We start from the raw sequence: 23,981 nt of genomic DNA, 5'->3' as shown, positions 1-23,981 counted from the left end.
TACTATATTTAGCGTATTCTATATTATCATTATTATCTCGTTTAATATTGTTATTGTTGTTGTTGTCAGTTATCGTTAATCGTTATAGTGTAAATATGTTGTACAACTTGTAAGTTAATGAACATTTAAAATAATATATTAATGAATTAGTAAATTTGTAATTTTGTAAATTATTATACATTATATTAGTTACATACATTTTAATAATTTTAATGATTGCATATTTTTCAGTGCACAAATAAAATTCGTTTTTAAAAATATTGACTCGTACATACTTCAGCGTACCTAATTTGTATTTGATTTTTGTGATAATATATTTTTATTTTACTTAAATATGTTTATTAGTTAATAGTATGATATTTATGTTCTAATATGCCATATAAAAATAACAAGGCAGAAAAAAAAATACTCAATTGCATTTGTGAAGTCAATATTGATGGAAAAATGGCTTTAGTATCTTTGTATGATGATCTTCCTCATTTTGAGTACGACCTCACAATTGATAATGTATGTATTTTATATATTTTAAATAATATTAACCACCGTAATATAAACCAATAACATAACTCACTATCTCAGTAGGTAATATTTTTAGATAAATTATTAAGTTTCGCTCGCAAGCTAATTTCCTGCACATTTTTATCCCACGATACCATTCCCATCTTACATAACTTTATACGTGTCTAAGGTAAAAAGAGTCTAATTTTATAGACACGGAGAAGCTAAATAATTATAGTAGGTACCTACCTACCATAGTGGCATAATTTTATATTTTTCTAGAGGGGTTTTCTTAATTTTTTTTTGTTTTTTCTGACATTTGAAAACTATTGGGAATTTTCAATTTTGACCTCTCAAATGCATCAACTAGATTCAATTTTCAATCAGATAAGCTATTGAAGTGGAATTTCAAAACATTTTTTTCAACTACTTATCATTTACACAGACAAAAAATTTACACACATCAATGAAAAATGAATGCATTTATCGCTCCGCTCAGAATTTATAGGGGTTATTTTTTAACGTTTCCTTTTTTAGTTTCTTTGCTATTAAAAATCTAAATTATTTGAATTTTACAAATTATGATTATATAATACAAATATGGGTACAATGCCAAAAATTAATGTCATATATATTTTTACCTTGAATTTTACCAACACAAAAGTGATTTTTTTAAACAACATAATATTTTGTTTTTATTTGTATAATATAATAGGGGTAAATAGGGGTAACCTACCTAATATGTATATATTTTTTATATACTTTGATTTTTAAAATGTTTAATATTTTTTTTGGTATTGTACCTACATTTTTATCATATTATAAGTTGTAAAATTCTTATGGTTTATATTTTTAATAACCAACAAACAAAAAAAAAAAAAAAAATGGTTTAAAATTATTTTTAACCATACCTTTGGTCTACACTCTAAATATGTGATAGACAGTCCTAAGTCTATTAAAATAGGAAGAATAATGTTAGTATAATATAGTACTCACTAAAAACTATTAGGCACCCAACTATAGTGAAATACCTTAAATAATTCAGGACCCAACTCGGATGCAGCCCATAACATAGTTACATAGATAATAATATTACAACGTACCTACATGTATATTTTCTCATATAGTATATTATATTATATTATTGTTATATTATTATTTTTAGTTGAAGAATTCAGTTATAAAACTGAGATCATTGGTTCAAGAACTGAAACAACGTATTAAAAAATTGGAAAATGAAAATACTAATTTCCAAACTGTTAATAATGTATTGTCTAAAAATATTACATCACTATATAAAACTGCTAGCATTGAAATCCAAAGGAAAGATAAAATGATCGATGACCTCCGAAAAAGGTACGTAATAATAAAATTTTGTATTTTTACTTAGAAGTCATTTTATGGTTTATTAATTATAATCTTTTTACTAACATTTAGTCAAGTTGTACCATCCACATCAAAAATGTTTTCTTCTACTAATAATTTTCAAATAGAAAAAACAAAAGTCAATACATTGTCTGATAGCAAGAAAAATATAGAGCAAATTGAGAATACTATAGAAAAACCCAAAGTACTAAACCCAAATAATAATGATAATATTACGACCATTGTCATCAAGCCAAATCATAATATTCCTAAAACAATTTATTATAAAAGAATGTGTCAAAAATTAGTTCAACAAAATGATACCATTGATTCCAAAAAACAGATGTCACAACAGATAGAAAATACAAATACTGATGATAAGATAACACAAGATAAAAATGAAGAACTTAATAAAGATGAAAATGCATTAAAAGAAATGTCAACTTCCCTTATTCATAATGAATCTAAAGATATTATTAATTCTACGCTAGTAATTTGTGAATCAGATATAACACCAAGTGACTGTGAACTTGATACTACCCCAGTTATTCATAGTGACAATCAGGAGAAAGATAAAGAAAATGTTTCCATAGAATCATTTTTTTCAAAACTAAAACAACCAGCTAAATTTAAAAAAAAATTAATCATAAGTCCAGCTACTATTGGTGTTCAAAATACACTTAACGAAAATTTCAAAGGTGCTAAAAAAATAAACAGTTTAGATTCAACAACACAATGTGAGATTACTAATTCACCAGAAAAACAAATAATAAAATCTTTAAATAAAGACACTCTGACAACATATAGTAGAAATAATTTTCCAGAGTTTGATATAAAAACAGAGGATAAACCTTTTACAACAGACATACTTCATAACCAACAATTATTCACTCCTGAAAGTAATAGTCAAATACAATCTATAAATATTAAATTTGAACAATTCCCTATTAGAAGAAAAAAAAAAGTTATAGAAAAGGATAATAATACTCTGGAATTAATTAATATGAAAAAAAGTTCACAGAAAACTATAACTTGTTTGAGTTCTTCAATCGACAATGAATTTAACAAGTCAATAGAGAATGATAAATGTTTGTCTGTGAATAATGAAAGAAAATATTCAAGTCCATCTCAACAAAAAAATAATCAATCAAAATGCAATTTAGATACGCTTAAGTGTACAGATAATATAACAGAATCTATATACTTAAATAATTCTTGTAGAAGTCCCTCCAAAAATATATCTATTGAAACAAGTCCCACTAATAAAACTGTTTTATCATCTATCAACAATATTGAAGTTAAACAAGTTCCTATTACCAGAACAACTAATGCAATACAAAGGGATAATAATAATTTAAACAAATCTAATAAAGTTGCCCACTCATCATGTATTAAAGATAATAAAAATAAGTATGACTCAAAAATGGACAGTAAAAAACTTTCTATGGATACACTTCATAACCAAAAATTATGTACTTATGACAACAAAAAACAAACATCGTCTGTCAATATTGAAGTTGAACAAGTTCCATTTATAAGAAAAACAAAAGTATTAGAAAATGATAATAATACTTTAAACAGATTTAAGAAAGTTACTCAGGAATCATGTGTTAAAGATCATAAAAATAAGTATAGCTCAAAAAAGAATGATAAACAACTATCAACAGACATACTTTGTAACCAAAAATTATCCACTTGTGAAAAAATAAATCAAAATAAAGTGCCATCTATAAACATTGAAGTTGAACAATTCCCTATTAGAAGAAGAAAAACAGTAATAGAAAAAGATAATAATAGTATTGCTCTAAGCAATGTGAGAAAACGTTCATGTGTTCCATATAAGACTTCTTCAATCGATAATGAATTTCACAAGTCAACTGAGAATGTTAAATTGTTGTCTATGAATAATGATAGAGAACCATTGAGTCCATCTCAACAAAAGATCAATCAATCGACATGCAATTTAGATACCGTTAAGTGTGCAAATAGTATAACAAAATCTGAACAGTTAAATAATTCTTGTAAAAAATTCTCCAAAAATACATCCATTGAAACAAGTCCCACTAATAAAACTGTGATACCGTCTATCAATATTGAAGTTGAACAAGGGTCCATTTTTAGACATTCTAATGCAAGAAAAGTAATAATGCGATCAACTTCTGATGATAAACAAGAAACAAAGAATGGAAGACACGTTCAGTTAATAACTATAAAAGATCATTATTCAAAACCAATGTCTAGTTTTAATGGTGCTAAAAAAATAGAAATCGATGTTAGCAAAAAATTATTTCTTACAGAAAAAGTAGTAGAAAGTAGTAGTCACTTTTATGTACCACAAGTGAAAAAAAGAAGAGCTATGAATTTCAGCAGTTCTGATTCATAAGTCTTTAATTTTTCATTTCTGATTTTATATTTATAATTCTTTTTAATATTATACAACAATTAGTAATTATTTAATTTTCTATTTTCTATTTTCTCGTCTATACATAATATATTTATTTTGATATATTTGTACGCATATTTTACGTACATCATGATAACAGATCTACTTAAATGGTGGAAAAGAAGTTTTGAGATAAAGAGTGTCGAACATAATTACTATAGTTTATAATTATTAATACAATTATTTTCATAGGAGCTCGATTGAACATAAATGGTTAAGCTATTATTAGCTATATTGTTTGATTTAGGAATAAGATGGAACATACCATGTAAATTTATTAAAAATGTAGTTAACTTAAATGCGACTAAACTTCAAATTTAAGGTACCTGAAATCTATTTTTAATATCTGTATAAAAGTATAATATTTTAAATTTATTGAATAACCATTTAATATTAATTATTGTTTTGATTATTATTATTATTTGTAAATTAAACTAACATATTAGATTATTAATTGTTCATATTATATTAAATAATATATTATAACTGTGTTATCTGTTTTTAAGAAATTTCTAAAATATACTATTATCATATTATACTCTTTACTGTTTTTTTTAAAAACAGGATAACAACAATTTTATGAGGAGCTTAAATATTTTAAGCAATGTAATATGTATTTCAAGAGTGTGCTATTCAAGTGTATGCGTTGACTCTTTGTGCTATGATCAAATCATAGACTAATAATAAAATAGCACAATATTAGATATTACTAGTATATTACAACTATTTTAGTGATCTATGTCTGAAAACAAGGAAAAATCATTGATGTTATATGAGTTTTAATTTAAAACATATAGGTAGTTACAGAAAATAATGATGATGCAAGGTATAAGTATTGTTTGGTAGATTTTTTTTCAACAATTCATTTTCTGATGTCTGTGTCAATAGATTAGTCTGTAATGTTGTCGATCTGTGTTAGAGTAATAAAAACCATAAATATTTCTAATTCCGACTGGTGATCACTTTCTTGGTTTATAATTTAATATAGTATATTTTTATATAATTTTAATGACACGTAATAATATCAATTACAATATTTCCAAATCAGCAACAATTATAATATGAATAATTTAGTTTCTCATAAGTTTTTTGATAGCAGTTCAAAATTATTAAAGATACATAGGCACAATTTTTTTTATGTAATAAAGTTCAAATTTTGACAAGATTCATCAACATCCTGAAAATGTGCAAATTGTTTTTGTGTTAGAAATTCATAAAAAATTTTATTTTTATAGCTAACATTTGAAAATTTAACAGAATATACCTTATAACTTTTTCTACCTATAAAAAAAATAAGTTATAGGAATTCAACGCTATTTTTAAAGCCATGAGATATTCTAAATAAAATTATTTTTAAATATTATTAGTTTTTATTTTTAAGAAATTCAAAAGCTAGTGCACGATCTTTTACTCACTAATTTTGTTTCTATTTCGATATTTGATATTTTTTTTATATCATAATTTTATTTATTTTAACTCGGTATAATAATATAATAATTATTTATTTTGAAGTCGACACCTAATAAAATTAACAAAATGTTAGGGCCAACCATTTTGGAGGGGGGACTAAACCCGTTAGACCCCCCCCCCCCCTTGGATGCGCCCTTTGATGAAAAGTGTACTGTTTTATCGAACAAGTGGTTATAAGTTATAATTATAACTATAATTGTAAAATATATAACTTATAGTTTATACATACATTTAAGCCGCATGTGTTGTATCTGTACCGTAAACGCAAATTGGTGGGGGGGGGGTTAGTGGTTAAGCCCTCCCCAAAAATGTCCTACATTTGATTTTAAGCGTATTCAATGTTATCAAAATTCAAAGTAAGGCTTAAGCCTATACTCAATAGTCAATAGACACATTAGGCGGATACAACACATGCTGGCGTCCTGCTACGAATTTTAGTCATTGATAAATGTAGTGTGTTACACAATACACGAGTGCGTAGCCAAGGTGGGCAATGGCCCGTCCATTGCTAATAAATATATTAATGTTTAACAAAACTTTAAATTGCGGTAAAAATACACTTGGTCGCCATCCCCTGATGAAATTCATAGATACGCCCGTCGCCCTTGGTTATATTACATAGTCGTACATGAGTACCTAGTACCTACACTATGTCATTGCACTACTTATATGGCTATAGCCTATATTATAGACGCGTACACACTTGTAACATTTGCGCGTAACATCCTTTGATGCGGCCAAATTTACCGAAAACTGGTGGAACGGCGTTACGGCGTAACAGAAAATGTTACAAGTGTGTACGCGGCTTTATAGTTAAATAGTTAGGTATAGACAATAGACTATAGACAATAGACATAGACACTATAGACACAGCGTTATAAGCGTGGGTAAATAACAAACATTAATTATTATATTTATACAATTATATTAGTATTTACTATTTTATAGTTTAATACTAATATAGTAATATACTATAAATTATATCTAGGCATTTACCATTTTAGGCTTAAGCCACGGTTATATGTTTATAGACTATAAGTATATACTTCTGACTTCTCTATGAAAGGTGTAAGAAAGTGGCAAGGTCATTTTTTTTTAACAAGGTACCTATTATGTCTTATCTTCTGATAAGTATGTAAATGCGTTACAAGATAACGATAAGACCGGCTACATGCACTATGCAAAATGAGAATTTTTGAATGTTTTAATATTATAATAATTATTAATTACTCATTAGTCCGTATTCGAATGTTATCTCTAGTAAGGAATAAGTAATAAGTAATAACTTATTTTATAAAACTGTTTCAGACATCTTCAAGGAACATCTATAGACTATAAAATAAAGGTAAAATATGAATACATTATTTTGTTTATTTTTCATAAGACAGGTAGGCAAACTGATTTGTGTAATTAATACTTCATATTTGTACCTACTACATAAGTACTACATAAAAATGTGCTTCACATAAAATTATAGCAAATAATAATAATGCCGTATTATAGGTACCTAAGCCATAAACATTTAGGTAATTAGGTAGGTATGTGTAGAATGTAAGAATAGAAACAACTAATCTACGGCAGCATTGCATAATTTACCCTTTTAGTGTACCTGACATTTTTAGGGGGAATATTACTTTCTTCACATATTATATTTTTGAATGTTAAAGTTGCGTCTCAAAAAAGGGTATCGATTAATATAAGTTGTGTTCAGCCTATGATATATTATATCTTTTAAGTAGGTATGTACTATAAAATTGACAATTGACAATTGTACCTATTCAAAATTAAAAATAATTGGTAATCATCATTAAAAAAAATATGTTTAACATAAATACATGAAATAATGTAGGTATATTATATATTTGTTATTTAAAGTATTTGGTTGACATTTTCCATAAAAATGTTATAAAAACTTAAGTCTTTATAAGATAAAAAATCGAATTATCATATTATCATCATCAAAAATGATTAGCTTTATGCCACAAGTACATAATGAAAGAAAGAAATAAAGTAATTTTTTCTTTATTGCAAATTTAAAAGATCAAACTTGTATACATTTTCATTTGGTATTTGATTAACACTATATCATAACAATGACATATACATATGATTTAAAATTGTACTCCATAGAAGTTTATTTAAGATATAATACATTTTATTTATAATTTTAAGTCATTTGTTAAAAAAACCATTTGAATTTAACATTATAAATTAGATATTTATTTTTCTCTATTAAACAAAAACGGTTTTATTAGTTTTACAATTGCTTAATTTGCTTATTTGTCGTGTAATTAAATCTAACAGCATACAATTTATATACATGTATTTATAAAATACTGAATACTTGTATTTCTATTTTTGCAGGTTTTTATAATAGTTATTCTGTGATATAAAATGCCGGTGAACGAGAATGTAATTCTTCTTGACATTGAAGGAACAATTACATCAATTAGCTTTGTTAAAGATACATTATTTCCGTATGTCACTAAAGTCTTAGAGGATTACATAGAAAAATACTGGGACGATGAGAGTTTTCAACAAGATTTAGAATTATTACGCGCACAAGCAGTTATTGATTCTAATGTTGAAGGCTTTGTACCAATATCTACAGGCGACAATGCAAAGAAATCGGTCATCAATAATGTATTATGGCAGATGACCAACGATAAGAAAACTACTGCTTTGAAGCAATTACAAGGTCACATATGGAAAGATGGATATGAAAGTGGTCTTCTAAGAGGTCATTTATATGAAGATGTATTACCAGTTTTAAATAAACTAACTGACTTTGGTAAAAAGATATACACTTACTCTTCTGGGAGTACAAAAGCTCAAGAGTACTTATTTCAATATTCCATGTACGGAGATGTGTCTGGTATATTTCTAAAATATTTTGACACTAAAATGGGTCCAAAAGGTTCAGAAACTAGTTATACAAATATTGCTAATGAGATAAATGTAAGCTGTAGTGATATTTTATTCTTAACTGATGTAGTAATTGAAGCAGAAGCAGCTGTAAAGGCCGGTTGTAATTCATTTCTTTTGGTAAGACCTGGCAACGCGCCTCTGGATCCTGAGAAAAGTTCAAAGTTTAGAATTATAAAGACACTAGATGAATTATTATGAACTAAGTAGGAACATAGATACAAAAAATACATTTTAGTAATCTTAAAATTGTAAAAAAATAAAATATTAAATACATATCATTATTTTTTACAAATGTTACATTATTTTTTATTTTATTAATTATTCTTATAATATAGATTAAAAATATATGTACATTTTATAGATATTAAGTATAGTCTATTATATTTCTGTGCAATTGTTTTGTTTAAAAAGAGACATACTAAAGTAACTATCCCTTTTTAGCAATTAGAAATTAAATATAAATTTCAAATTTGTACCTTCAATAAGAAATGTTTTTAATTTTCTTATTCATTTCTATGAGAGTTATAAAATATTTTAGAGATGTGTTGATACATCAAGACATTTACTAAGCAAGTGACTTATTTTTTTTTGAAAATTTTTACAACTCAAATCAATAATTAAATTAATGTTTTTATAATACTAGATGACCCCATGCATTTTGTTAATATTCCGTGCAGAATGGTGTTCAAAACTTAAAAATAAATAAAAAAGATTTAATTTTAAATTTAAGAATGTAATTACTAAAAAGTAACTTTTTTCATACATGCAACCAATTGCTAGTAGAAATAAGCAAATATGCAATGACAATTTGAATAGCTGTTATGGCAACCTAAAATAAATGGTTTAATCTATTATCCAAACCTTCATTAAATCGTCAAAACCTTTCAGAATTTTTTAATTGCATAACCCATACTCCATAGCCATTTTTATTATACATATTATTGTATTTATTGTTTTGTAAAATTCTTGTGCGAGCATCTCTTTAAAATGTGAAAATCCTTTCTTAGTGAAGTAGTGCACACTTACATGTCTTACATGGTGGTCCAGAGATAATATGACAATTTCTATTGTCTCTTGCTATCGTTGTTTAGGTTCTACGTTGATCAGTCAGTGAGTCAGTCAGGACACTTTATACTGTTGTAGATTATATTATATAGGTATAGATTACCATAGGATTAAAAAATACAGTGGACAAATGTCCAAATGTCAAATATTAAAATTATATAAAATTATCCAATTGTAATAACAATTATATTATATGTAAACATTGTAAACCAGTAGAAAAAAAAATATTAATTTCTGTTATTACTATATTATATTTGTCCCGCTCAGCATTGGTTGTGCCAAAGATTTGTTGTTTTTTATAAACAAATTTAAAAAAATGTATATAGGTACCATATATCTACTAGTTATAATAGTAATATAAAACGTACTTATGTACCTACCTAATAATGGCAAACCTATAAATAAACAAAAAAATTAAGTATATTGAGCTCCCTTTTAGCTAGTTACCTACCTAAGGTTTGGGATAGAAAAAAAAATATTTCTACTAAATTTTTAATATGTAACCTGGCAACCAACTATAAACAAAAAACAATTTTTTGAAAAATTTAAGGCTTTTCAGTTTTTTTCTAATTTTCCAATTTTCCGAGTAACTTCTCCAATTTTTTCTCGTAAAAACCTCATTTGAAATACTTATTAGTTATTACTAACATAGTAATACATTTATGAAAAATAATGAACCAAATCGGTCCATCCGTTCTCGAGTGATGCTCTTACCAACGAACAGCTTTTTATTTTTATTATATAAGAATTTGGATGTATTATTAATTATTATATATAGAGTGGTAAAAAAAGTACATTACCTATTAAAATATCACAGTAGGTAGAATATAAAGTATGTTGTATAAAAATATGTCAATAATGATTAATGATTAGCGCAGGCACCGGCAACCCGCGGCCCGCGGGCCGCATGCGGCCCTCGGAACTTTTTGCTGAGGCCCTCCAAATATAATTCATGGTGTTTAAAATTTTAATTTTGTAGCTTAAATTGTTATAAATATATAAATAATATTTAATCAATGCGAGATAAGCTATGATCGAAAACGTAATCTACGTAATCTAAATCTATTTTCAATACGATTTTCTGATTTTTACGTACAAGAGAATAAAATCAAATTGTTTCAAAACCCTTTTTCTGTCGACATTGACGATGTTGAATCTAATTTACAGATGGAAGTCATAGAATTGCAAAACAACGATATTCTTAAAAATGCTTTTAAAGAAAGTAATGACCTAAAAATATTTTATTCAAGTCTTTCTGAAATAGATTTTAAAGGCATTAAAAGTTTTGCTAAAAAAATGATTACTGCTTTTGGTAGCACATATATTTGTGAGCAGACATTCTCAATACTTAAATTCCGAAAAAATAAATATTGTTCACGGTTAAGCGATGAACACTTGAACGCTGTTTTAAGGATATCAACATCCAATTTAAAAGCGGATATAAATGAATTAGCGGGAAAAATTCAACCTCAAAAATCACACTAGTAACTTAATATTTGTATACTAAATTGCATTCAAGAATTAATTTATAATTATTTTAAAACTTTTAAATTGTCTCTACTAATGTATTTAATTAAAAATTAGTTAATAAGCACAACTGCAATGTTAAATTCATAATATGTTTGTTGCTATCTGTAAATATAATAGTATTATTTGTTAAAATTATATTTTTTAATATTTTAATTTTGTATGCGGCCCTCCATTAAAAACTGAAACAAATTATGGCCCGTGTAGGTAAGAAGGTTGCCGACCCCTGGATTAGCGTATTAGCGTGTATAAGTTAATATTTGATTATTATTTGATATTACTAATAATTAATAAATAATAATATTGTAAAAATCGGGGAAGTCACTTTAGTACTTGACTGTATGGTAGGTAGGTTTTGAGATTCGAGGGTACCTTGTTCTTAAGTAGGTCAATGGAATGCTAACAACACAAAATCGGTTCTGCTGAATACACATTTTCTATGTTATACGTTTGTACGTCGAATAAAATACATGCGGACGGGTGTGACGTCCTCTTTCAACTTTGATATTCAGCTTGTAAAATGTAAACAGTTTGTATTCAATAAATCTGAACAGCTACGCTGTAATATACATTAGTCGTTAATACATAATTACCACTCTTACGTATATGCAAAAAATGCTAATTTCATTAAGTTTCGGTTTATATAATTATTAATATATATATATCATATTTTAATTCGTATTAGGCTCTTGCTTTATATTCATAAACGATTATCTACATGCCTTTAGGTATAAATACAGTTATAATATTGTGGTATAACAATATTATTTTTTGGATTGGACGAATTCGGCCCACTAGTATCACTGCCTAAAATCTGGAAATTATTTGAGTCGTTTAAACCATTTTTGAACAATATTTTACCGTTTACCTATATTTCATTTAAAAAATTAAATTAAATTCTCTTATAAACATAAAAAACAAAAATACCAATACGCACAAAATACAGTAACAAATTATTACGTCATTACGATAATATTTTTTTATTTTTTTTTTTGGTTCCTATGTTTTTTCAATTCATTCAATCTGTTACAAAAAGAAGAACTATAAGAACAATTGATGGTTTATAGGTCAAAATAATTGTGTTTGAATATTTTTTAGATTCAATGGTATAGCAATATAAACTATTTATGAGAATCCTTGTTTTCAAATTTTCAATCTTTAACTATAAAACTTGAACATCTTATGATTTTTGACTACAAAATAATTTGAACAGTTTTGAGATTTGAATAATTGTTGTCAATATTTGAACTTTATAAATACTCATGAAAAAAATCGTGCCTATGGATCGTTAATATTTCTCAATTACTATTATAAATACTTATAAGGAAATTCGTATTAAATTGTCAAGCTTTTTTATCCAACGAATACAATGTTATTGACATTTATAGAATAAAAAACTAAAAAAATTGAAAATGTCTATAAATTACTCAAAACAAGTCCATATATTTTGAATATTTATGTATAGAAAATAATAAAATAAACATTTGATGAAAATTTCAAGTAGGTAGGTACTTACGGTCAGGGGTGGATTGGCCTATCGGGAAATCTGGAATCTTCGGGTTCTTGTGAGGGCCGGCCGGGCTGCTATAGGTAATTATTATAATAGAGTTACAAAAAAAAAATTATATTTATAAATTAAGCATAAAGAGTCAAATTATTTTCAAAATTGTATGGTGTCTAAACATTCAGTGAAATTTTCTAGTATCTAGAGTCATTCGTTTTTTAATTACAACAAAATAAGAAAATCGTAATTATATATATATCGAATAATCGATTGAATATTAAATGTTGTACAAATATGAATTTCAAACGCTAGTAAAATTTTAATTTGACTTTCTCGTAGACAATTTTTTTTGATAAAAGTAGGAAAACTTATGAGGGATCTCGTTTTACATTTTCAAATCTTAGATTTAAAAAGAACACTTTTTATAAATTGCTAACTCAAAATAATTTGCAATTTTTCGTCATTTTTACTTATTTTGTCAAGATTTGAACTTTAAATGCTTATAAAAAAAATTGTGTCTATTTATTTTTAATTTTTTTCATCTGCCTTTGAAGCAATATACTAGGAACCTTCAAGCTTTTTTAACAAACAAATAAAATTTTATTGATATTTATAGAAAAAAAAAAAACTAAAAAACATGGAAACTTAAAGTGGTTGTAAACAGCTCAAAATATTTGGAAAATGTTATGGTGTATAGAAAATGCTAATATAAACATTCAGTGAAAATTTCATGTAACTACAGTCATTTTTCTAGAGTTTCACCAAAAACCAAAATCGATTTTCTCGAAAACAGATTTTGCGTAAAAGTTCCCGTTTTTCCTTAATTTTTCTTTTGTTTTTCACGTCGCTTTTGAAAACTTCTGGGAAATTTTTACTTTTGACCCCCCCCCAAAGTACCAACTAGATTCACTTTCCTATCAGAAAAGATCCTATTGAAGAAAATCTAAGTATTTTTACTGACCTAAAAGGTGATGACAGACACAAAAAAAAATTTAAATAAAAATTTAAAAAAAGAATTAAAAATTAAAAAAATAAAACACACATCATTGTAAAATCAATACGTTCATCGCTCCGCTCAGAATCTAAAATGTAATCAGATTAAACTTCAAGTTTAAGTTAAGACAATCTGAACAACCACCTTATCTGACTAACTCAAAACTGTTTAACCTAGCTTTAATTATAGGTACCTATTATATATTTTACTAATTTAGGGGTAAAACTAAACAAATTTTGAAATTTGAGTAAAATTATGACCATTTTGAGGGGGGGGGAAGGTTACATTTGCGGTGTAAAGCCGGTTTGATCCATATTTCCCGGGCCGAAAAAATTCGACAATCCACCCCTGCTTACGGTTATTAGTTTTTGAATAACAATAAAATAAGAAAAGGTGGGCTATCAGGCCCGTATTAAGGGGATGGCCAGGGTGGGCCATTGCCCCTGCTGGTGAAACTTGGGGAGCGGTAAATTTTCACGAACTTTTTTTTATTATTAAGCCAACATAGCCTTATAACTTTAAAATTATGTAAAATGTTTTTTCTTTATGTATTGTAATTTGGTGGAGATTTCTCCAAAGTTTATTTTAGGATGATATTCTCTCAAATATCTTTTTATACTAACAATAATAATTCCTTGGATAATGGCATGATAGCAGCCCGCAGCTAGCTTTGTTATAAATAAGTAAAACACAACATAATAATAATGTTTATTTTACTTTTACGTAATTGTCTTGTTTATTAATAGAATTAAGATCAGAAAAATGCAATTAAAATAAATATTACATTTTTTTCAGTTTATAATTTATTTTTATAATATGAGTAATGAGTATAAACCATAAATACTCAACGGTACTAGATTCTTTCAAATGTGATGTCAAATGATTCTTTCAAATTTTCAAATTCTTTCAAAATCTTTTAATATGTGCAATAATTTTTAATTCAAAATATTTTCAAAATGTTATGCTGTTTAGAAAATTAAAATATAAACATTCAGTGAAATGAATGTATTTACTGTTATTCGTTTTTGAATTACAATAAAATTATTAAATAATGGCTACATGAGAAATTAAGTGAATATCGAATGTTGTAAAAATTTGAACGCCAAACACTCTTAAAAATTTAATTTGACCTACTGGTAGACATTTTTTTTTGTTTAAGTTAGACAAACTTCTGAGGACTCTTTTATAACATTTTCAAATCTAAAATTTAAAAAGAAAAATTATGGTGAATTTCTAACACAAAATAATTTGAAAATTATCGTGACTTTTACGTATTTTGTCAAAATTTGAATTTTAAATGTTGTACTTAGGTATAAAAATTGAGACAATGGGTTTTTAATATTTTTTAAATGTCATCGTAATAATATATTAGGAGCCTCGTATTCAAGCTTATTTACCCAACAAATACAATTTCATTGATATTTATAGAAACAAAAACGAAAACAATTGGAAACGGAAAATGTCCGTAAACAGCTCAAAATTAGTCAAAATTTGAAAATGTTATTGTGTATAGAAAATGCTAATATGATCAACGAGTGAAAATTTCATGTACCTACAGTTATTTGTTTTAGAGTTGAAAGAAATTCAAGCATTTTTACTGTCCTAAAAAAAATAAAAAAATATACATCATTGTAAAATCAATACATTCGTCTCAGAATCTAAATTAGTTGTATAATAATTTATTAATTTACGGACGAATATATTATCAAATGCCCAACTTCAAACTTTCGTAAAAAATGTATTTGACTTTTAGCTAAACTTTTTTTTAAATGTAGAAAACCCTTAAATGAATGCTGTGTTCAATTTTCAAAGCTTAAACATAAATAGAATAATTTTTATAAATATCTAACTCTAAGTAATTGGCCTATTTTCATGATTTTGATGAATTTTGTCTATATTTTAACTTCATACGTAGATCGTACCTGACCTGGTAGAACGCAAACGGAATAATATAGCAGAAACGTATTTTTTTGTTCAAAAATGTAGAAAAAAATGGCGGGGGAATATGACACCCCGATTCCATCACGACTACACTACTTTAAAGCCTGATTCACATTACAATGACCGTGTCGTATCGAGTTCTATAATTTCCGTGTTGTATTCAATAATTTCAATACGTATAGCCGCGGTACCTTTAACGTTTCATGATTGATTATAAATACAATAATATAGTATTTATAGTCAATGGTTACATACATGTTGAATACATTCAAATTTTCATACGTAATGCTTGTGTAGTTGTGTACTGTGAAAGTGTAAAGTATGTGTGGAGATTTGATAGAATTTTTTTAGAGGGGGCTAGTATTTTACCGAACATTAAGTAGTTTTGGCCTCATATCACTAAATATTGCATTACCATAAAATATAATAGGCATTAAAAATATATACACGCGTGAATAGGCAACAATAAATCGTATAAATGTATAATAGTTGAATTTAGTGAATACCTAGTTCTTGATATAATATATATAATTTTAAATGAAATAGGTTAGGTATATCTATAATTCTTTCGATATAAATATACAATATATATATAAAAAAAAAATATACAATATGTAAATATTTTTTATGTAGGTATAATATAGATGAACCTTATTTAAAACAGATAGTAGTATTATATGAAATCTATCTTTATATATTATATTAGGTAAATCATTTTTGTTCGTGTGTATCACTTAACACTCCTCCTAAACAGCTGGACCGATTTTGATGAAATTTTTTGTGCGTGTTTGAGTGTTTCCATGAATGGTTCAGATTTACAATTGGATCCGGAAGATCCAACCCGAAGAGGTGCTTAAACAGAAATTTTGAGATTTACGATGGGTATTTTTGTTTATAAATGGGTGCTATTGGTTATAGAAAAAAATATTAGTAGAATTTACTAATTAGTATTTTTTTTGTATATAAATGGTAACCATTAGTTACTCAAATATAACTTTATGAGAGTTAAATGTACATTTGATCACAGAATATAATAATGATATAAATATATTATATTGCAAGAGTTTTGTTCTGTGGTAAAAGGTAATTTTTCAACATATTAAAATTTGTTTTTAGATGTCTGCGTCAATATAGATTAGTCGGTAATGTTGGCGATCTATTTTAGTCTTTAAGATAATATATAAAAGTAAAAATTTGGAATTCCTATCAGGCACTATAGGGCTGCTGAGCACTTTTTGGTTTATGTATTTTAATATTTTTACCAATGGTTAACTGCTTAAAATTTAAACACTTACACGACAAGGGTGCGTTGAAAATAAAATAAATGATGGGTACACTACTCATTGTCAACAACCTGTATGATAATATATATTAATTTAAAACCTCTAATAGAGATAGAAGTCATTAAAACGATTATGAATGATAATAATATTGCAATAATCGCTTAGGTATTTACCTATATATTTACCATAAATGTGGTATAGTCATATTATAATTACGTTTAACGTTTATCTATGCTGAAGTTTGATAATAATAATTATGTAGTATCCGATTAGTGTTGGCGACTGGTGTGTGTGGTTATATGATTGTGGATGAATGAGCAGGTGTAAATGTATGTAGGTAATAATGCTTTAAGACATTTGTCACAAATCACAATATGTACATAACGTTTAGCCTTATTATTTATGTGTATCTACCTGTATAAATATGTAATAATGTTCTGACTTGTATCACGTAAAATGTTATGCGTTCCGTTAATCGCTATATAATAAATAATATAATAGGTATATTGCATTCTACGCGCAAAGCAGTTAAATATTTATGCGATGAATACATTAATATTAAACATTAATACCGGTAGTAATCACGTGATTTACGTTTTTTTTTGGTTTTAAAATGTTATTGTTATCCAAAAACAGCAAAAACATACATACCTATATATAATTATTAGATATGTATGTAGAACCTTTATATAGGCCTATACCGGTATATTAAGTAGGTATTAATCTATTATATTATAATCCAAGGTAGCCCTTAGGTGGGTAATATACTAATATAGTAATATGTACCTATATATACTTCAATACTTGTAGGTATGCCTATTATATATTAGGTAATATAGGTAATATATTAATATGTATTACGTCTATCAGTTATAAAATTGTCTGTTTTTTTTTTATTTTTTACCTATAGTTATTTACAAAGGATGTATACATTTATTTTTCGGGGAGTTGTAAGTAGGAACAATAGGTCTGGAATATTGAGCAAAACCATTTGAGACTTGATCTTAAATATTAGAAATCATTCCATATTCCCACTCAATTTTATTTACATTTAGAAAATTAATACAGCAAAAATATTTTGATTCAAAATAAATTAGTCTCAAATTTTAGTATGGTTCTTTAAAATTATATTTTTTTATATTATGTTTTTCTAAGGCGCCGTTAGTGAAATTTTGTTATTTACCATGTAACTAAATTGTTTTATTATTTTATAAAACAATTTATCTATGGTTAACAGATTGTAAATATCTTTATAGGTAAATAAAAAAAATTATGTTTTAAATCTAATCAACGTTGAAAAATAGTGTTCAGTCAATGCGGCAATCTAACTTAGAATATTTGATTTAGTGGTAAATTAAATTCCATGTAAATCCATGTTCTTTATGTGCAAATTGTTGATTAAAAAAAAACAACTGGAATTACCGATTTCGTAATGAGCAACGCATTCATCAGGATATAATATTAATTTATCTGTAATTTGTACATTATATAAAGACATTTTTTTTGTTGATATTTTTGTTATCATGTATAAAGTTTAAATATTATCCCCTTGAAAATAATAAAATAAGTATATAGGTACAATATCATGGCATAGTAGTGCAGCACACAGGTATTTGATCTCAAGTATTCTTGAAGTAAATAGCAAAAGTCTTTACTGAAAGCACTTTGACTTTGATAGGAGAGTGTAAACAATGACAATATAATACTATATAGGTGTATAATATAAACAAGGTAAACGCTTGTAATTTCGGAGAGCTGCACGTTAGCGGTTTGACTTATAATAAGAACATTGTCGACGCGCTCTAATTTATCACCGTGTATATATAGTAGGCGCTTGACTTAAAGGTTTAAAACAATAACAATCATAATAAAACATCGATAGTAAAACGCAGTGGCGTGACGATAGTAAATATAACAACACTAATAATAATAATATTATTATAATAATATGTACACATAAATTTATTAAAATATTGTATTAATTATTTTGCTGTCCATATAGGTATAAAATATCGCGGTCACGTGTACGATGCGTATATATATATAATGTAAGGTATATGTATACACAGCACAGCAGGCGCGCACACGATGCGTAGGTATATAATATAAGGGTTGCGCGCGCCGGCCCGTCTGCTCATAGCCGAGCGTCGGCGGCGTCGGCGACGAACGTTTCGCCGGCGGCGGAAGTCACTGGCCCGACGTTGTCCGGACCGGAAGTGTTCTCTAATACGCCACACGCGCTCAACACGCACGCACGACTGCGGCGCGTAAATACAATACACACGTACATTATGCATATATATGCATATTCGTAAGTGGCATAATCGCGTACACACCGCGGAAATTCGTACTGGGAATCGGAAATCGCACGAGGTGTAGTCGTCGCGTACGAAAAAAATTTAACTCACTATATATTTTTGACCGCGGCCGAGAAAGTGCGGGAATATTAATAATTTAATAATATATCATAATACCTATGATCTGTACGTCGTATATATTACAAAATTATTCACCCAGTGCGTAAGTGTCTAAGAGATTAATATAATATTATACACACGTGTCGGGCGCTATTTTCACCCCACGAGAGCGGTGACCGTTTCCGTAAACGCACGTGCGGCGGCGGCGGAAACGTCTGGCGCTGCAGCTCCTCCGATCGTCGGACTCGCACTCGTATATTAGCCCACTCGTAGTGGTCTCGCCGCTACCGTCGGTCGGTCGGGAGGATCGCGTGATCGCGTTTACATCGGCGGGCGCGGCGAGGGACTTGTGTGCGAAACGAAAAACAAATAACTATAAATAATAAAGGAGCGGAAAGACGATAGATATAAAGAGTGAGAGAGAGAAAAAGTGTGTGTGTGAGAGAGAGAGAGAGAGAGAGATTGAGAGATAGATAAAAAGGCGCGAACTCCACGCGGCCGCCCGCGAATCGTGCGGTATCGCACGCATCATGTCTAGGAGGAAACAGGCTACACCTCGTTCGCTCAGACGTAAGTACACCGATATTATACACCAGCTACCTCCATATACCCATAAAATACGTTGTGTTCAATTACCGTGTGGTGTGAAATCGTAGCGTTATTAGAACATGCACTGCACTGGTTTTTATGGTTACGAGTTTGGAGCATGCGATAGATGTATGTATATACGGTAACATCGCTTCCGAAATACCTGTGTATATACGTGCAATGCATATAGTGCATAAGATGCAGTGGAGTGCGCGGGATAAAAATCCACTTCTGTTTTTCAAAAGCACTGGAGGGTATGACATTTTTTCCTCAACGAGCGGCAGCGGTTCTTATATTTATACTTCACACACACGTGTATATATATTTATACAGGGAAACTCTGCAAAACACGTTTATTATACCGTCGGCACACTTGTGAAAAACTTCCAAACTTTCTAGACACTATGTATATTATAACAATGCACGGTGGAGAGATGTGTACAACAGCATGCTTCATCACAAATGTCATCCCAGCAGGGTACCTGCCTACGGTTTTATTATTTGTTCGAATTTGTACTGTATATTTTTTATTAACAATTATTATCAATATTTTTAATAGGTATACATTTTAAATTATAATAATATTTAAAAAAGCGCGTGCGTGGTATGTACGTGCGTAAAATATGATAATCGGAAACATAATATAATATTATTATATATTATTATAGTAGGTATGCCACAATGCCACTGCGTGTTCACCGACCGCGACATTGCACTGATTAGCACTGACTATATAACAATATGTTCTACCTATGTATAACTATACACGTGCGTGCACCAATATCCGCGTTTTTGTTACAGCAGGTAGTAGATTTTTATTGCATTAAATACCTTTACGGAAACTCGCTACCGTTATGGGAGGACGTGTCGCCAGCTATTAAGTATATATAGATAGATAAAATATTACACGTACACAAGGCAACTGTTGCCGCCTTTCCGTCTATTATTTCTATAAGAATAACCGGTTGAATGTTGACACGATGACGTGTAAACAGTAAACTGTAAACCTAAGTAAAATGTTAATTTTTATTTTCATGAGCAATAAAATTGATGGACCACAAACACGTGAGGGAGTAAATTCAATATCATCTATTGACAATACAAATGATTGTGCATTTCATATCGACGTTTCTATGTGTGGTTTTGTGGTACTACCCACAACAGAACAATCGATAATAATTCATAAGTGTAATTCATTTAGTACCTAACAACTGAGTAGAAATCTAAAAATGTGAATTTACTGAATAGTGAACAACTAAAAAAATAACGACATAGGCTAATATAGGTTATTGGGTTGTGTTACAATAACATGACATTCGAGAAATATGATTAAATGTTTTACACATCGATTGACCATTCTCAGGTCTCCCTAGCCATGTAATTGTCAAGGGTAATCAGAAATTTTACGTTCTCTGGCTGATCCAAGGGCTGAGGCAGAGGCAAACTTGACTTTTTGAAGAAGACAAATCCAATCAAGCTTTAACACATTACTTCCGTAATCATGTATATTAACATAGTTTTGGTGTAACTACCTAGTTATTATCATGTTGAATTATCATAAAATTATATTTTATATTGAGTTCGAATGATGTGTTGTAACTTTTAACCTGATTTTTTATATGAATTATTGTATTGTCGGTTATACTAATTTATTCTACTAAGCTTATAACTGTACAATGTACATTCATATATTATATTCTGTATACTGTAACTGTATAATCTAAACTCTATATTATACTTAATTATATAATGTTTTTGGGCATGTCCGTTTTTCATAAATAAATATAATTAAATATGTTAGGTACCTATTTGAGATTACTTAATATTTATTAGGCAATAATGCAGACACACGCTATGATATTGTAGTCACCAAAAATATTATGTTTTACATAATACAATCCTAACTTCTACCTCCTAACTATATTAATATTATCCAAATATTTCGAACGAGGTTTTAGATTAAAAGTCATGTGTCAACTACAATATTTTATAGTTGAATGAAATAATAATATAATGCATGCGTTCACATCCAGACAGACTGTCATGTGAAAATAGACAAATTTCCATTGCATTATTACAGTAACACAAATTTGTTGACGTGTTTGAATTTAGACTTTTGTATAGAAACTCGTACCTAAAATGGAAGGGACCAAACTGCAAATCATGAGAGTATGTGGTAAATTGTGATTAGCAAATTTTTCATATTTGCATAATATAATAAAGTAAAATGTAACGTAAATAAAAAAATGCAGTTAACACGCATTATTATCATCACTAGTCATAGCCAGAACTTTGTAATGGTGGGAGGGTCAATGCAACAAATAATAATATTGGGAGGTATAATACTTAACTATAAGAAAAATGTATTTTTATAAAATTAACCAATTAACGGCCCTATGCACCACCCAGTGGAATATACCCATGATACCTAGCTAGGGGCCTTAATCGTTATAAAGGCTCCGAAAACGAAATCGGAAAACTATTTTTTTTACGAACTAACGGGGAAAAAAGTTAATATGAATATCATAATATGCCACTGTTTATTGAAGAAAATAGTTTTTGGATTTTGTCAAATTATAATTATAATATATTTTATCTATCGAGCGGCGAAAAACATTACCGTCGTGCGTTCCAAGCTTTCACCGACCGCCGTAAATATTTGAAGTTATATTTAATTCGGAACTGGCATCATCGTCCACCTCCAGGGCTGGACTGGGTGAGCGATCCCCGCCTGGGCCTGCCAAAAATTTGGGCTGATAACTTATAAATATTTTATCATTAGCCCAAAATTGGGCTGAATTTTTTGTTTACCCTGGGCCAATTTGTATTCCCAGTCCACCCCTGTATATAGCTGCCCCCCCCCCCTATAGTCACATTGTTACACTACTGAAGATTGTCGAATCTTTTTACAGCTATCTTTTTACAGCTATCTTTTCAACAGCATAACGTGAAAGCTGGATTCGTCACCACCGGTGTGTGCATTTACGAATATTAAGGAGCACTCGGAAAACTTTGAGATGTGAAATATTATATCACGATAACCATTTCAAACTCCAACAACATATTATGGACGCAATAGTATATCCATTATATCATAATGTGATATAATATTATATCGTTTGACATTCTTTCAGCACAGTCTTCCTTCGTTGCGTGTTTATACCTAACTAATATTTAGTTCATTATTCTAAATACTTATCGAATGGTGTTGTTTAGCGTAAATTCATACTAAATAATTTCGCAATTACTTAGCCATCAGTGGCAGATTCAGTGCTTAATTTCGAGGGGGTTGAGGGAAATGTACAAAACAATTTACTACATCAATACTACAGATATCTAGGCTAAAACATCGGGAAATTACAGTTATGCGTTGTGGTGGGGTGTAGTGGGATAGGGTGGATGAATTCCCCTTTGCTCCTGCAGGATCCCTGTTAGCAATCAGTGCGTCTGACGCGGTATAAAAGTGGCTGTTATACTGTCTTAACTTTTTTTTTGATATTGACCAACAATATACGTGCCTCATACTCTATAACAGAGGTGGCCAAACATTATTTTGTTAAAAATCTACTGAGAATATATTTTTCCTTTGAGCCATACAAATATGAACAACTATTGCAGGTATAGCTGCAGTGGTCACTAGGATTTTATGGGTGGTTACTATAAGTTTATGATGGTAAATTCTATCAAAGGCTAATCTTGAAATCGCGTGCGATCGACCATTTGGTCGCCTCTGCTCTATATAGTAGGTATGTTAATATATACCATAATAATATAATCCATGTGTGAACAGTGTTTTTCTCGTGCACGAAACATATACCATGCATACACTTATATATATATGTATTCATATACACACACAAATGTTTTATATATAAAAAAAAAAAATCGATTCGAGATCATAATTACTTTGGGATGTCCGTCAGCGAGTTGTGCGCGGGTGGCGGCGGCGGCTGTAGGA

At 28.6% G+C, this 23,981-nt stretch overlaps 3 protein-coding genes across 3 annotated transcripts in view; all 3 read left to right on the top strand.

Annotated features, from left to right (window-relative positions):
- Positions 1-95: 95 nt before the first annotated feature.
- LOC132943123 (uncharacterized protein MAL13P1.304-like) lies at positions 96-4,805 on the top strand. Its single transcript, XM_061011946.1, has 3 exons — positions 96-507; positions 1,664-1,854; positions 1,936-4,805. Exons 1-3 carry the CDS (start codon positions 373-375, stop codon positions 4,244-4,246), a joined length of 2,637 nt encoding a protein of 878 aa, XP_060867929.1. The 5' UTR covers positions 96-372; the 3' UTR covers positions 4,247-4,805.
- Positions 4,806-6,917: 2,112 nt separating this feature from the next.
- LOC132943124 (enolase-phosphatase E1) lies at positions 6,918-9,072 on the top strand. Its single transcript, XM_061011947.1, has 2 exons — positions 6,918-7,121; positions 8,141-9,072. The coding sequence occupies exon 2, from the start codon at positions 8,171-8,173 to the stop codon at positions 8,900-8,902; it is 732 nt and encodes a 243-aa protein (XP_060867930.1). The 5' UTR covers positions 6,918-7,121; positions 8,141-8,170; the 3' UTR covers positions 8,903-9,072.
- Positions 9,073-19,220: 10,148 nt separating this feature from the next.
- LOC132942719 (zinc finger protein 521-like) overlaps positions 19,221-23,981 on the top strand; it is a 130,446-nt gene continuing 125,685 nt past the window's right edge. Inside the window, exon 1 of the mRNA XM_061011344.1 lies at positions 19,221-20,005. Within this exon, the coding sequence (XP_060867327.1) occupies positions 19,966-20,005 (40 nt within the window). The 5' untranslated portion in view covers positions 19,221-19,965. The remainder of the gene's footprint in view (positions 20,006-23,981) is intronic.

This window comes from Metopolophium dirhodum, chromosome 4 (assembly GCF_019925205.1).
Source record: "Metopolophium dirhodum isolate CAU chromosome 4, ASM1992520v1, whole genome shotgun sequence".
Lineage (NCBI taxonomy): Eukaryota > Metazoa > Arthropoda > Insecta > Hemiptera > Aphididae > Metopolophium > Metopolophium dirhodum.
Note: the sequence above shows the minus strand (reverse complement) of the source record. Positions and strands in the feature narration are given on the sequence as shown.

Excerpts from the sequence above, each read along its gene's own strand:
- LOC132943123 (XM_061011946.1), top strand. The coding sequence starts at position 373 with ATGCCATATAAAAATAACAAGGCAGAAAAAAAAATACTCAATTGCATT. Across the intron at positions 508-1,663 it reads ACGACCTCACAATTGATAAT|TTGAAGAATTCAGTTATAAA; the intron begins GTATGTATTTTA and ends TATTATTTTTAG. Across the intron at positions 1,855-1,935 it reads ATCGATGACCTCCGAAAAAG|TCAAGTTGTACCATCCACAT; the intron begins GTACGTAATAAT and ends ACTAACATTTAG.
- LOC132943124 (XM_061011947.1), top strand. The coding sequence starts at position 8,171 with ATGCCGGTGAACGAGAATGTAATTCTTCTTGACATTGAAGGAACAATT.